The 13,850-nt window shown below is 39.6% G+C and overlaps 1 protein-coding gene across 1 annotated transcript; it reads left to right on the top strand.

Moving 5' to 3' along the window:
- The first annotated feature begins 1,301 nt into the window (after positions 1-1,301).
- LOC146305652 (solute carrier family 2, facilitated glucose transporter member 4-like) lies at positions 1,302-13,850 on the top strand. The gene is made up of 11 exons (XM_084711594.1): positions 1,302-1,624; positions 4,500-4,595; positions 6,990-7,150; positions 9,373-9,497; positions 9,642-9,757; positions 9,921-10,083; positions 10,858-11,045; positions 11,169-11,273; positions 12,131-12,232; positions 12,321-12,524; positions 12,966-13,850. Exons 1-11 carry the CDS (start codon positions 1,592-1,594, stop codon positions 13,188-13,190), a joined length of 1,518 nt encoding a protein of 505 aa, XP_084567720.1. The 5' UTR covers positions 1,302-1,591; the 3' UTR covers positions 13,191-13,850.

The following is a 13,850-nucleotide window of genomic DNA, read 5'->3' as shown; positions in this document are numbered from 1 at the left end:
GACCCCTTTGGCATGTGATCTGAAATAGAAAGGGATTTATGGCTATTAGGAAGACAGACAATGGCAGCTAGGGCGTCAAAGGCGAGCCCCTCTTCTCTGCGCAGGAGAAATGTTGAGTCATAGCTGCCTGGTGGCGTGTTGGACCCCGGCACGGGTTCGTCTAAGGTCCAACACCTGTGCAACCATGTAACCGCCAACATTTTACTTTCTTGGGTGACAGATTTGTTGCATCTCATGAGCAAAGAAAGAAGTCAGATGCTCCACATTCTTGTATCTGAGGTCCTTGTTTTGCAGCAACACTGAGAGAATATAATTCTTTAAAAGGACAGTCAACATTATATAACAGGACTCATAAAAGTTGGGCCTAATACCAAATTTGGCCCGCAGAAAAACTTCCACTCACACTGAAAGTTGAACCAACAAGAGTTCGGTCCAATGACAGTTTGATTTCCTTTTGCATTTTCTTAATTTGTAAAAATCAGGTCTTCATTTCAGATAAATAACTTAAATAAATGTAAGAGGGTGTGGACTGAATTCAATACTAATCTTCATCATTATTCGCTGTGTTTTCATGATTGTGAAAACAAGCAACAAGGACTTATCTTAAAATGTATAAAAGACAAACAACAAGTTTTCATCATACATTCTTAAAACTATAAAAATGAAGGTCTCAGGAGAGTTTTAACAATGCATTCTGGGAAGTGTGATAATATGCTGACCATGTTTCCTTAAAAACTAAATTTAATAAGTTTTTTGAACTCAGAACAATACATTCACTGAGCTCATGAGCTTGATACTAAGTCAGTTGCACCTGAGAAAACATGTTCAATACGTTTAAGATATTAGTTGATCCAACACATCTTTAGTCACACTGACGAACTTTTAAAATGTTTAAGATTTATAAGAATTTATCTGAAAATAAATGAATATTTTAAGTTTAATTAAACTGAATAAATAAACTTATATAATTTCATTAAGCTAATGAAAAAGAGATTACTTGATTCCACTAAATTCCTGCATTATATTTTACAGTGATATTCCAGAGATTGATCAATTCTTGTTGATTTTAGAATGTAATCACATTATACAACCAGACCCCCTTGTCTGTAAGATCACCCCAGTTTTCTGTTGCAAACAGCAGGATCATCTTTCCTTTACACAGGCTCTTTCCCTTTTCTCCTTTAGCCAATGGTAGTTAAGGTCAGGAGAGCTTCCTGTGTGCGTCTCGACCTCTATCGCTGGACCTCAAGATCAGCCAGAGGCCCAGTGGGCTGATCTTCAGGACTGGAGTAACCTCACCCCTCTCCTCCCCCACCCTCCCCTACGGAGAGAGGTGTACACGTGGGTGTCACTCTATCCCAGCTGGACGGACACAACACAGATTTCAAAGGAGAGAGGACACCTTGCAGGACAGACTGATCACTTTGGGCTTCTCGATTGGATTTTATCTTTCCTGCGCGCTTTTTGGCACTACAGTGCTCCTGATTGACGTTGGGACTTGTTGTCCTTTTGGAGGAGTTTCACGTGTCTCCATTTGGCACCAGACGCATCTGTCATCGACGGCCACTGGGTGCCTGGAGCTGCCAAAATCATGCCGGCCGGGTTTCAGCAACTTGGAGGGGAGGTAATCTTTTTCTCGACAGGTTTTTTGTAATGCATATATTTTGGCTGGGTTCGTTTTTTGACACGCAAACGTGATATGATTAATTGTTTGCTGCGTAATCCGTGCGCATTTCACTGCTCGGTGCGTACTTTTATTTGGAGAGATTTTACGCACGGTTGTATCTCAGTCGTGCGCAAACTCTCTATAAGAAAATGCATGCTTTGCTGCGCCGAATTGCAGTTTGCCTCATATAAGCCAATAAATAAGCACAAAGTCGTTGATTGGTTGGGTAAAAATAATCTGAATATTAATGATTAAATATAAAATTATTTTTATTTCTCCTGGCTCTGAAATAGGCTATGTCATGTAGTGTATTTACTTAGATTGTAAAATTAAAAAAGACAATAATAGTATTAAACAATAGTGGCCTTAGCAACAACCAGTAACTACAATTAATGTGTCAGCAATGAAGAAAGCTATAATCAGCCTGGATCTAAAGAAGCTCTAGCCCTTATTTAGTCCTGAGCAGTGACCTTGACAAGTCAAATACCTGAGTTTACAGGTCGGAGCAGTTTCACTGGTTCCCTCTCACAACCCTTATAAACAATGCTCCTGTTATGGGCTCCTTAAGGCTCTTTTTGGAAAAAAACAACAACAAAAAAACAAAAACACACTTATTGGTTAGCTGGACATGTGGGAATCAGGTTTTGGTGCTGTAGTCTCCATAATCTTGAAAATCAGAGGGAGCAGATCTGTGATGCAGTGAACTCCTGAAGCTGCTTCATCACCACAGAACAGGTGACAGACTGTGTGAACAGTGTCAGTATCAGGGCAGGTTGATGTGTCAGGGATGTGGGAACTTCTAAACAGAAGTTTTGGCTCCAGTGTAAAATAAATCCCTCAAGCATGGAAACTCAAACAAGGCAAAAAGCAAACACTCTGTGAGCTCTCCCTTTTAGCACTGAGGAATCAGCGGCCTCTATTATATCTTAAAACAGGTACAGATTCATTCCTGATAAGTGAAAAGTAAATAAATTACTGAGCATAATTTTTAATGAAATGCAGTTAACATGAAGTGTAATCGAGCGTAACTGGCTGCTTTTACCTTTTCTGTTGCAAGGACACGTGCACACACACATACACAGGCCCTTTTGTTTTGGTTCATGAATACTAAACAGCACTTATCCTAAGACTCAACACAGCAAGGTCAAGACGCAGTGTTACACACTATACAAACTCAAACTACAAACAAGCTTTGTTGACTGATCCATATAATACAATAGAACAGAATAGAATAGAATACAAATTACAAAACAGTAAATGTATACAGACCAGAACGGCTTGTCTTTTCTTGTAGACGTTTTTAGTTATTATCTAATGTAAATTCTGCAATAATACACATTCTGCAAATGTATGTTTTGGTTTTCCCAAATTAGAAATATTATTCTGTTCAAATTAAGGATGAAACTTCACTTAAAATTTCAGTTTAAAGTCACATCATCACTGTAAAAAAAACCATACTGGGATTTAGTGGAATCGGCTAACCGTTTCTCATTAGGTTAACACAAATGTGCAGGTTTTATTTTTTCAAGTTAATCGAACTTCAGATTTCTTGTTTTTCTGCTGTTCTTTATTTTCAGAAAACTTCAGAAGTCATAAACACAAGTTCTTCTAACTTGAAGTCTTTGACTTGAAATGATGAGTTAAATTAATGTACTGTAAAGATTTCAGTCAACTCACTAAATTAAGTTTCTATAGAAATGTACTCAGCATATTAACAGATTTCCCAGCATGCACTGTTTGAGAGTTAAAACTCTCCTGAAACCCTTATTTTTTATAGTTTGGAGAAAACATAATGAAAACTTGCTGTTTGTCTTTTATACACTTTGAGATATGTCAGAGTTGTTTGTTTTCACAATAATGAAAATTTCACTGCAAACCATAATGATGGCTGGTATTGAATTCAGTCCCTTAAATGTAATAAATTCACTGGATGCAGTTTCACTTATTGTCTTTGTGCCAAAGTCAGAACAAAGACGCACATGTGTTTGTAATATTTGTCAGTGTAAATGAGCAGTTGTTGGTTCAACTTAATATTTAAACATGTTTTCTTAAGTACAACTGAATTAGCATCAGGTCTGTTCGACTTGAAAAGTTTTGAATCATTACAAAATTACCTCAACATGTCTTTTAAATTTAAAGTCACTCAACTAAAAATTTTAAGGCAGCCCGGACAGTGACTTTTCTTTGATTTTGACAGTTTGAGTGGGAGGTTTTCTAAGAGGCAAATTTGGTATTAGGGACAACTTTTATGAGTCCTGTTACATACATAGTCACAACTTTTCACAATAATGAAAACATTGCAAACCATGATTAAGATTAGTACTGAATCAGTCAATTAAAAGTCAATCAATTATGATAAAAGTTCAACTTAATATCTTATGCTTGTTGAATGATTTTCTTCTTTTTTTACTGTTTATCAAGATGAAAAGGAAAACAATGCAAGTCCCCAAAAAGCATATAATTTTTATGTCTTAGAGACGTAAACACACTTTGTTTCTTGAGGGGAAGACCTCATCTCTCCAAGGTCGTCTCGTCTGTCACCGTGGAGACAGGTGCCTGTAGCCTGACGGGGAAATAGGAGGGAAGTTAAAGTTCAGGCGTAAAGAGCCTGTGAAGTCATGTACAGTCCTACAGAGATTGTCTCTCGTCAGGATCACAGTTATATATAGTGTTAGTGGAGGAGAGCTGAAACCAATCCCAGTGTCCATTTAAGCTCTCTTTATTATTTGACATTATGAAAAACATTTCCCAGCATTACTCACTGTTCTGAAAATAATATAGTCTTTAATAGGCTGTTTACCTCTGTGTGTGTGTGTGTGTGTTTGTACTGTAGACGGTGACTGGGACGTTTGTGCTCTCAGTCTTCACTGCTGTCCTGGGATCTCTGCAGTTTGGGTACAACATCGGCGTCATCAATGCACCCCAGAAGGTAAAAAAAACAAAACGAAGACAAAGCACCGATCACAAGGATTGTGTTCAAAACTAGCCAATAAAATCCCATGAAGCTGCAGCCAATCTGAATTAAACAATGGAGGCGTGTTAATAGAAGTGCTGATGTAAGACAGTGACGTTTAAATAGATCAGTTAGTCAACAAAGCTCATATTTTTCCTGATTTTACAAGGTGGTGTGTTTGGCGCCACAACAGCATGTGTGCTGCCTCAAATGGTGCAGATGGTGTTTAGATAATCAACTGGGAAGAGGGAAACAATCCCTGGCATGTGACGCTCCTGACATCATCTGATACAGAGGAGATGAATGTAAGGGAGTGAACTGAGCACTTTCTGATGAGGACAAGAGGATATTTCTGTCTGTTTAATCAGGAACAGGGCCTCTGTAGATGAGTTAAGAGGTTCAGGAAGTATTCAGATCCTTTACTTAAGTAGAAGTACTAATACCGCACTGTACACCTTACACTTTTATACAATACCTGTATGAAAAACAATTCTCAATAGACTTTTTTTTTCTGTATTAACAAGCTGCAAGCAGTGCTTCTGCAGAAAAACACACAGAACGGTGTCTAGTTTTGCTACAAGACAAATTTCAGGCAGCACAGTAAAGACTGAACTGAACTGAGGTCTTTTGAGCACTTTTTTTTAGATTCGGTACTTCCTATACTTTAATTAACAAATATTGTATTATTTTAACCATATCGTATCAGAAAAACATCGAAGGATTGATGCTTTTGACAACGTTAACGTAAAAGTCCTGCACTGAAAATGTTTCCTTAGTAAAATTTTGCAAGTATAATCAGGAAAATGTGCTTAAAATATTTAAAGTGAAAGTACTCAATGCATAAAAATGTCCCCAGTGACTGTTAAAACTATGATATATTATATCATTAGATTATTTTTTTCTCACGCATTAATGTAAAAGCATGAATTAATTGATTCTTTGGTTTGTAAAACTTTTTTAAAATAGTGAGAGATGCACAATATTTCACTCTAGAAGTAGAAAGTGGCATGAGAAGAATAAAGTACAAATGCCTCAAAAATTTTTTTACTTAAGTACAGTACTTGAGTAAATGTACTGAGTCACTGTCTGTCTCGTCCAGAGACACTTTGCACCTCAGTGCTGCACACAGTAATACAAACACTGTATGTACAGTATTTATAGATAGGGACACATGATTTCTGAAAACCTGACTTGCTCCGATCATAAAACATGTTGCCGCTCATATTGCAGCCACATCTGGTGTCCCAGCGCGGCTGCACGCTGGGTACTGCATGTGAGAAATGTATGTAGTACTGTGTGATTTATGACCGCCGACTGTGAATCGTGTTCGCTGATCTTTTATCGGGACTGGAATATGCAAGTCTATAATGAATTACACTGCAGGCCAACTAAATACGTCCTATATATTAATGTGTCACGTTATAACACTTAAATGCCGAGTGTTTGGCGTGGTGTAAGACAATGACAGTCAGAGAGATGAATGGACACGGCTGCCGGTATTCAGGCATCTGTGGATGAACCTTGACCCTCGACTACAAACGCAACACAGCTGACGTAGTTTTCACTGAGACTCTTACACTAGAATAGAAGCTGAGCTGTTTTGTTTTTATGTGTGCATGTGACATTTTGACAGAGTTTACCATTACAGCGGAGTTGTTTTAGATAGAGGCTGACAAGTGTTGGTTGTTAATAAATTGCTCTTTCATTAAGGTTGTACCCTCAATTTATCATTTATTACATGTAGATTATCCTTTAATTTCTGCACCCTGCATCCTTCATCTGGATTTTTATATATCAGTAAACATTCATTTATTTTAATGTTGTTCCTGCTCCGGAGCCAACAGTAAGACCCTTGCATTGGTCAGCCTTTAAAGCCAGATATATACAGGCTTTTTAACCACATGTTCACATACACATTAATTAATTTCTGAGGACGTGCACAGCAAACGCTCCAAACAGATGCAGGAAACATAAGGCAGCCATGACGCACATGTGAACTAATGGTCAAAAGCAAGTATATCTCTGGGCTAAATGTGAACAGGGCTAGATATTATTTTAAAATGTTCAATATCAGCCCCCACACAAAGGTTTGGCACAAACATTACTGGTAAGGTCATGTCTATAATACATTATAGCACATTCATAAGACATTGACATCATGACATAAGTCATCATGCATTTATAAGGCTTATAGACTATATTTGCATTTTTACAAGAGAACTTATAGCAAAGTTTATGAAGTATTATAAGCGGTGGACACAATGTATTATAAGCTCAGCATTAATAGTGGTTTATACCTCAATGCCAAAGCGACAACAGTGTTTATAATGATATTGCGTTCTTCTGCTGTCACCTCTGTTCCCTGTGCAGATGATAGAGATGGACTATAATGCAACATGGGTGGAGCGGTATGGACAGCCCATCCCCCCAGGCACCCTCACGTCCCTCTGGTCCCTGTCTGTGGCCATCTTCTCCATCGGTGGCATGCTGTCCTCCTTCTGTGTGGGCTTCGTCTCCGAGTGGCTGGGCAGGTACGGAAACACACAGAGTGTTTCTGCGAGAAGTGGGAGTGTATTGGCCCGTGTCCTGAACCCAAGCTTATTAAAACCTTTGAAAACATTTTTTTTCCTTCAGACTCGACTGTTTAATATGTGTGCAAACTCTACTGTGCTGCCCAGTAAAGCTAAATAGATTAAATTTACTCATTTTTGTTCCTTACAAATGAACCAAACAATGAACAAAAGGGAAAATGTAGTCAGTTGAAACAATAAATTCCTCAGCGATGCCATGTTCACTGAAAAAGATGAGTTCTCCTGCTGCAAAATCTGTTGTTCTTCCTGCATCCAGTGATGTCACAGTGATGTCATTGGTGTTAAGAAAGAACGACAGGCTGTTTCAGCTTGCACTTCTAGTCTGCACCTCTCAGTAGCCAGGGGCTGTGTTTGTTTTGGTCACATATTGCCATGTTTTCACCAGCAACGTAATAGCTCTAAGCTAGGGAGGTGATACATGGCAACTTGGGTGACGTGGGTGTCAGAAGCTTGCTCGCAATGCATCCTGGTACATGTAGGCACTGCCAGCACTGCTCCACGAACAGGATAATTCAGCTTTCTCGGTCAATTTAGCAGCACTGAGGAATTTATTGCTTCAACTGACGTCCATGTGAAAAGTGGTGAATTTTACCTTTAACAGGATACAAAATATTTTTTCATCCACCTCTGTGTGGATCCAAAATGGATCCCAGTGTCCAGCCTCTGATCATTTAGGTAATTCAGAGGGAAACTCTGCCCAGGATGTTCCCAGTCGACCCAGTTTCCATCTGTAACCTGAACTGGGATGCAAACTGGACTGCAGCCCACAGCTTCCACTGACTGAAAGTGGATCTTAACAGAGCTGGTAGCACAGGCTCCGGAGAGGTGTGTGTGTGAAGGAGTCGGGGGTCCGGTGGAGGGGGGAGGTAGTGTTTGGCTTGGGTGGACTCAGGACAAGGTCTTCCTAAAAAAAGCTCATTGTTACTTCACTTGGATGCCTGACCTTTGCAGAATGATGTATGTGCAGAGTTTGACAGTAGAAGACTGAAGCTGCTGAAGGATGTACGTTTCTCTGTTATTAACACGTCTTAAACTGATGAAGATGTGTTCGTATGAGATGATTTTATGTCATCACAACTGATCTGGAAGCCAATCTGGATCAAAAATGCACCTCGAACATGTGTGATGTGGAAAAATTAAACCTCAAGTGCTCACGCCGAGAAAGAACATCTGGTGTCCAGCAGTTAAACTTTAAATGAATTATAACTATAACGTTATGTTAAATATTTGTTTATTCATAGATTCTGGGTTTTTCCATGAGAGAGAAAGAGAAGTTTTATCATTTCAGAATCAAAAATACTTTATTGATCCTCAGGGAAATTAGAAATATACATGAATTATAGAATTGTAAGAAAATTAGAAAATATAAATACAAGGTCTGTACAAAAATGTGCACCATACTACAGTACATTATAACACTATTCTGTATATAAATAGAAAATAGAAAATATGAAATATGTTAAAAATTATAAAGATTCAGCAACTAACTAAAGCAGGGGTGTCAAATGTAAGGCCTGTGGGCCAGAAACAGCCCACCAAAGGGTCCAATCTGGCCTGATGGATGATTGGAGGAGCTTGTTGATGGTGATGTGGTAAAACCAAGACTTTTCAAAAGTTTTTTAAATTTAAGACATCTCAGGCAGTTCATCATCTGTTTTATACTTGTACTTGTACTTGGGCTACTTGTACTTCTTATTACTGAAAAAGGGAAAAATCTGGACTTGTTGTTATTTATAGGTTTTTATGCAGTTGTTTTACTGAGCTGTATGCAGTCTATGAACTAAAACGAGTTTGAGACTCCTGAACGCCTTCAGTGTTTTCATATGACACTGCCCTCTGGTGGATAAAAAATCACATTGGCTTTCCAAGTGAAGAGCAAATCCAAAATAGAGCTAGACAAAAGACTATTTAAATGATCTGTGAAACCTGTGAAGTGACATTTATTATTGTAAAATGTGTGTTATTTTTCCAAACAGTGTCTGATTGATAAAATCTGTCAAAAACTCCAGCAAGTTCATTTAGAACTTAATAAATAGGGTTTGACCTGTGGTTAAGTTGATAATCAGGTCAAGTTCAGGTGATATTAGATGGGACTAAAAGAGAGAATAAGTAATATTTAAAAACTGAATTACTACAAAGATGTTTGTCTTTGTTTTTTTCAGGAGGAAAGCCATGCTCATAAACAACTTGTTTGCCTTCATTGGTGGGAGTCTGATGGGGTTGTCCAAACTCTGCCGCTCCTTTGAAATGATGATCCTCGGGCGTTTTATTATCGGTGCCTACTGTGGTGAGAGCTCCACTGTTCTGTTCTTTCAAATTCTCAGGAACATATTTAAAAGTTGCTTCTGTATAACTGCCTTTTTTTTGCAGTTGGTTATCTCTGTCACACCCGGAAAGTTTCTGTCTCTTATCCAACTTTTCCTCTGTGCAGGTTTAGCATCGGGCTTGACACCGATGTATGTGGGTGAGATCGCTCCTACAAGTCTGCGAGGGGCACTGGGAACACTGCACCAACTGGCTATAGTCACTGGTATTCTAATAGCACAGGTATATAACACAACACTATCATTAATATTCCAGAGAAAACCTTTCTGTGTCACAGATATTGAAGGTTAAAATGTGAAAACCATCAGGTACCATCTCAAAAAGATTTTGTAACAACTTTTTTTGACCTCTTATAACTTCACATCTGATCCGTCTCCCTGTGCAGATCCTGGGTCTGGAGGCGTTACTGGGCAGTGAGGAATTGTGGCCGGTCCTGTTGGGCGTAACTGTTGTGCCGACTGTATTTCAGATGGCTTTTCTGCCTTTCTGCCCTGAAAGCCCCCGATTCCTCTACATCGTCCGCTGCCAGGAGCACCAGGCAAAGAGAGGTGAGGACTCCAGGCTTTACTCAATCTGGAACAACTAACAATATTTAACATAAAAGAGTGCTGTGACTTTCATCCCCCTTAACATCAATTTATTTTGTAATTTATTTTTCTGACTATATCTACTCACTATATGTTCAAGATATCAGGTACAGGTACAGGTTCATAAATACAACATTTAGCAGCCCATTTCTGCCAATATGACGGACAAAAAAACTCACTGTCGTTACAAATGTTCTCAAAATAATGATATAGCATTTCAAAATAATGAGAAACTTTCTTAAAATTACTAACTTTGAGAAAGTTTCTCATTGTTTTGATGTCCTATGTCATTAGTTTGAGGTCCTAAGTCATTATTTTGAGTTCTCAAGTCATTATTTTATAGTTCTTTATCTTGGTGCTAAAGAACATTTAACTGTCTGGAACGTCAGACTTAATTTTTATTTTGGGGTAAACTACTAATTTAGTCTTTTAGCTGAAAATGATGCAGTTCTTAAAACTAACCCGTGCAAAGTCCTGCACAAAAAAAGAAAGAAATGATAATCAGGTTTACTACACTGTCTAATCACCTGCTGTACAGTCCTTTGCTATTTGTACTGGAACTCCTGGGTCACATTATGCAACATTTATGGGGCCGAATGTACATACATGGTGTGTATAAGATCTTGTTGAACCCCTGCTAGTTCAAGCATTTGTTCTTAAAGAAATAGTGACTGAAACTCTAATATACCGTACACACTCCTCAACTCTCACTCCTTACATGCCTCCTTTGTGCAGGCCTGAGGAGGCTGACGGGCAGGCAGGAGGTGGGCGACATGCTGGCAGAGATGAAGGAGGAGAAGAGGAAGATGGACATGGAGAGGAAGGTGTCCATCCTGGAGCTCTTTCGCTCGCCAATGTATCGCCAACCCATCATCATCTCCATCCTGCTGCAGCTCTCTCAGCAGCTGTCAGGGATCAATGCAGTGAGTCAGGGGGTTTCCTTTATAGACCTCTGTAGTGTCCACTGACATCAATACACCTTGCCTAAAGTGAATCAGTGCAGTGTAATACTGACCTAATCATGATCTGTTTACCCCTCTGGCCAGATTTTCTACTACTCCACCAGTATCTTCATGAAGGCAGGAGTCCAGAGTCCAGTCTATGCCACTATAGGAGCAGGCGTGGTGAACTGTGCCTTCACCGTGGTCTCGGTCAGTAACTAAACCAACATGCCTCCATCTTGGCTTTTTGATGTGCCCCTCCTTCCTTATAAAAAAACCCCAGTAACTCTAAATGTTCTATCCTTTTTGAATTTAGTATGCTTAAGATTACGATCCTGCTATGTACCAAAGTGTGGTTCTATTACTGTTTAACACGGTTATCAAAAAGCAAATAAGATAACACAACAGGTTGGATCTAGGTTATTCTTGTGCCCACCTCTCAAACACTTGTGCATCCAAATAGGTCAAGTTTGGTTTGGCAGGTCAAGATGTTTCAATGTCATTAAATGCGTAGAAAAGCCTGATTTTTAGTCATGCTAGCTACGTGGCTCTTGGGGTGGCAATGTTGGCCCAACACTTCAGTTTTTTTTATATCATATCAACCTCAACTGTAGTTGGTGTTTGGCATTAATCAGCAAATGAAAGCATACTAATAAATTAAATTAATGTCATGAAAACGGTAAGCATTATACTTGCTAAGCATCACCATGTTAGCATTGCTGTTGTTAGCATGGTGATGTTAACATTTGGCTAAAGCAGCACTATGTCCAAGTTCAACCTCATAGAGCATCTAGCATGGCTGTAGAGTCTTGACAGTAAATCTAATTTTTAACATAAAATCATCAACATAAATATCATATTCACCCCAACCAGGCAATCCACAACCAGATTCATGGGGTGTGTGCTGTGCTGCTCTCTGCACAGGCATACGGGTCAGCTGAGTTAATGTTAGCTGTTGTGAAAATACAAAACAGAGTCCCCCACCCCCGCCCGTATTTTGAAACCTAAATGTTTGCGATGGCCTGCTGAGGATAACAACCTCTCTGCTTCTCTGTTTTCTCTAACAGCTCTTCCTGATAGAGAGGATGGGTCGACGGACGCTCCACATGCTAGGACTTGGTGGGATGTGCAGCTGTGCCGTCATCATGACCACGGCTCTCGCTCTATTGGTTAGTCTTTCAAAGATGCAGACATCTTGCACTGCTATGAATAACTTCTCCACAGACTCCTGAAGCCTTTTTTTCTCTCACCTGACAGGACAGTGTTCCATGGATGAGCTACATCAGCATGTTGGCCATCTTTGGCTTCGTGGCCTTCTTTGAGGTCGGTCCAGGCCCCATTCCCTGGTTCTTTGTAGCTGAGCTGTTCTCTCAGGGTCCAAGGCCGGCTGCCATGGCTGTGGCTGGCTTTTCCAACTGGACTGCCAACTTCATCATTGGCATGTGCTTCCAATATGTTGCTGTGAGTATTTTTTTTACCTTCAGTAGATGTTGTGGATGTCCTACACAATGATGAGTAACCCACAGATGCTTTTTCTCCACCTTGTTTAAATGTAGTGTTAATATAATCTGCATTTTATCTTTCTTAAGCCCCGCGCATTTTTGGCACCCAACTTTCCCATATTGTTTCCTGTACTTAGATATGCTATGTCAAAAACTTTTGAAGATGGTTAAATATATTGCTGGAGGAACTGTAAAAGTGACATATAGCTTAAGTTCTTCAAAATATCTTCAAAATTTGGCTCTCTTTCCAATATGGTGAGCCTAGGATATAGTGAAGTACAGCAAACATGAGAGTAGAAAGTTGACAGAGGTTCTGCGAAAAGAATGGGACTTAGGAAAGATCAGTTGTCCAAGGTCTACTCCTTCTAATGATGTTTAATCTGATCCTGTCCTTCCCCAGAACCTTTGTGGGCCATACGTCTTCCTGATCTTTGCAGCACTCCTCCTCTTCTTCCTCATCTTCACATTCTTCCGGGTGCCAGAGACACGGGGCATGACTTTTGACCAGATTGCAGCAAATTTCCACCAGCGTTCGGCAGGAGGAATGATGGATATGGACATGGACATGGATCTGAACAAACCCTGCACAGAGCTAGACTACTTGGGGGAGGATAGCATCAACTGAAGAGTTCCTGACTGAAGTACAGCTTGGGATGAACTGTGTACTGTATGTGGGCCTGACTCCAAACTTTGATTTTCTGACATGTATATCCAGGTCAATTGTTGTATTCATACAGATCGTGGTGCCAAAGCAGTGTTAAAGGTGTGTTTTGGAATTGTCGTTTGCTGGCACCACTGCAATATGAGGTTAACAGTTACGAAATGAGCCTCGACAAAAGGCTAAAAAACCTGCTGATTAACAGTTGACTGCTGTAGTTTCAAGGAATAAGATGCACATAAGAACAAAGTGTTTGGACTGTTGAGGCATTGACTGCCAATGTGGTAGGATTTTATTCCATGGTGATGCACTCGATTGCAATCTTGACAGACAGAGGTGGAGAGACTTTGGAATTCCTGCACTTTATCTACAAAGACATCCAAAGTTTTCACAGTGGAGGTCTAGATGTGTAAATCAAACCTACTGAAACACACTTAACTGACAGAGTCAAAGGGACAGTTCACCCCAAAATCAAAAATACATGTCCTCAAATCTGTAGTGCTATTTATCCATCTTGATAGTTTTGGTGTGAGTTACAGAGTTTTGTAGATATCAGCCGTCTGTCTGCCTTCTCTCAATTATAATGGAACTAGGTGGTGGGTGTAGTTCGGTAGAAAGAAAACATTT

The sequence above is a fragment of the Lutjanus erythropterus genome, chromosome 23 (genome assembly GCF_056507025.1).
Source record: "Lutjanus erythropterus isolate fLutEry1 chromosome 23, fLutEry1.hap2, whole genome shotgun sequence".
Taxonomy (NCBI): Eukaryota; Metazoa; Chordata; class Actinopteri; order Lutjaniformes; family Lutjanidae; genus Lutjanus; species Lutjanus erythropterus.
This window is presented reverse-complemented; position numbering and strand designations above follow the sequence as displayed.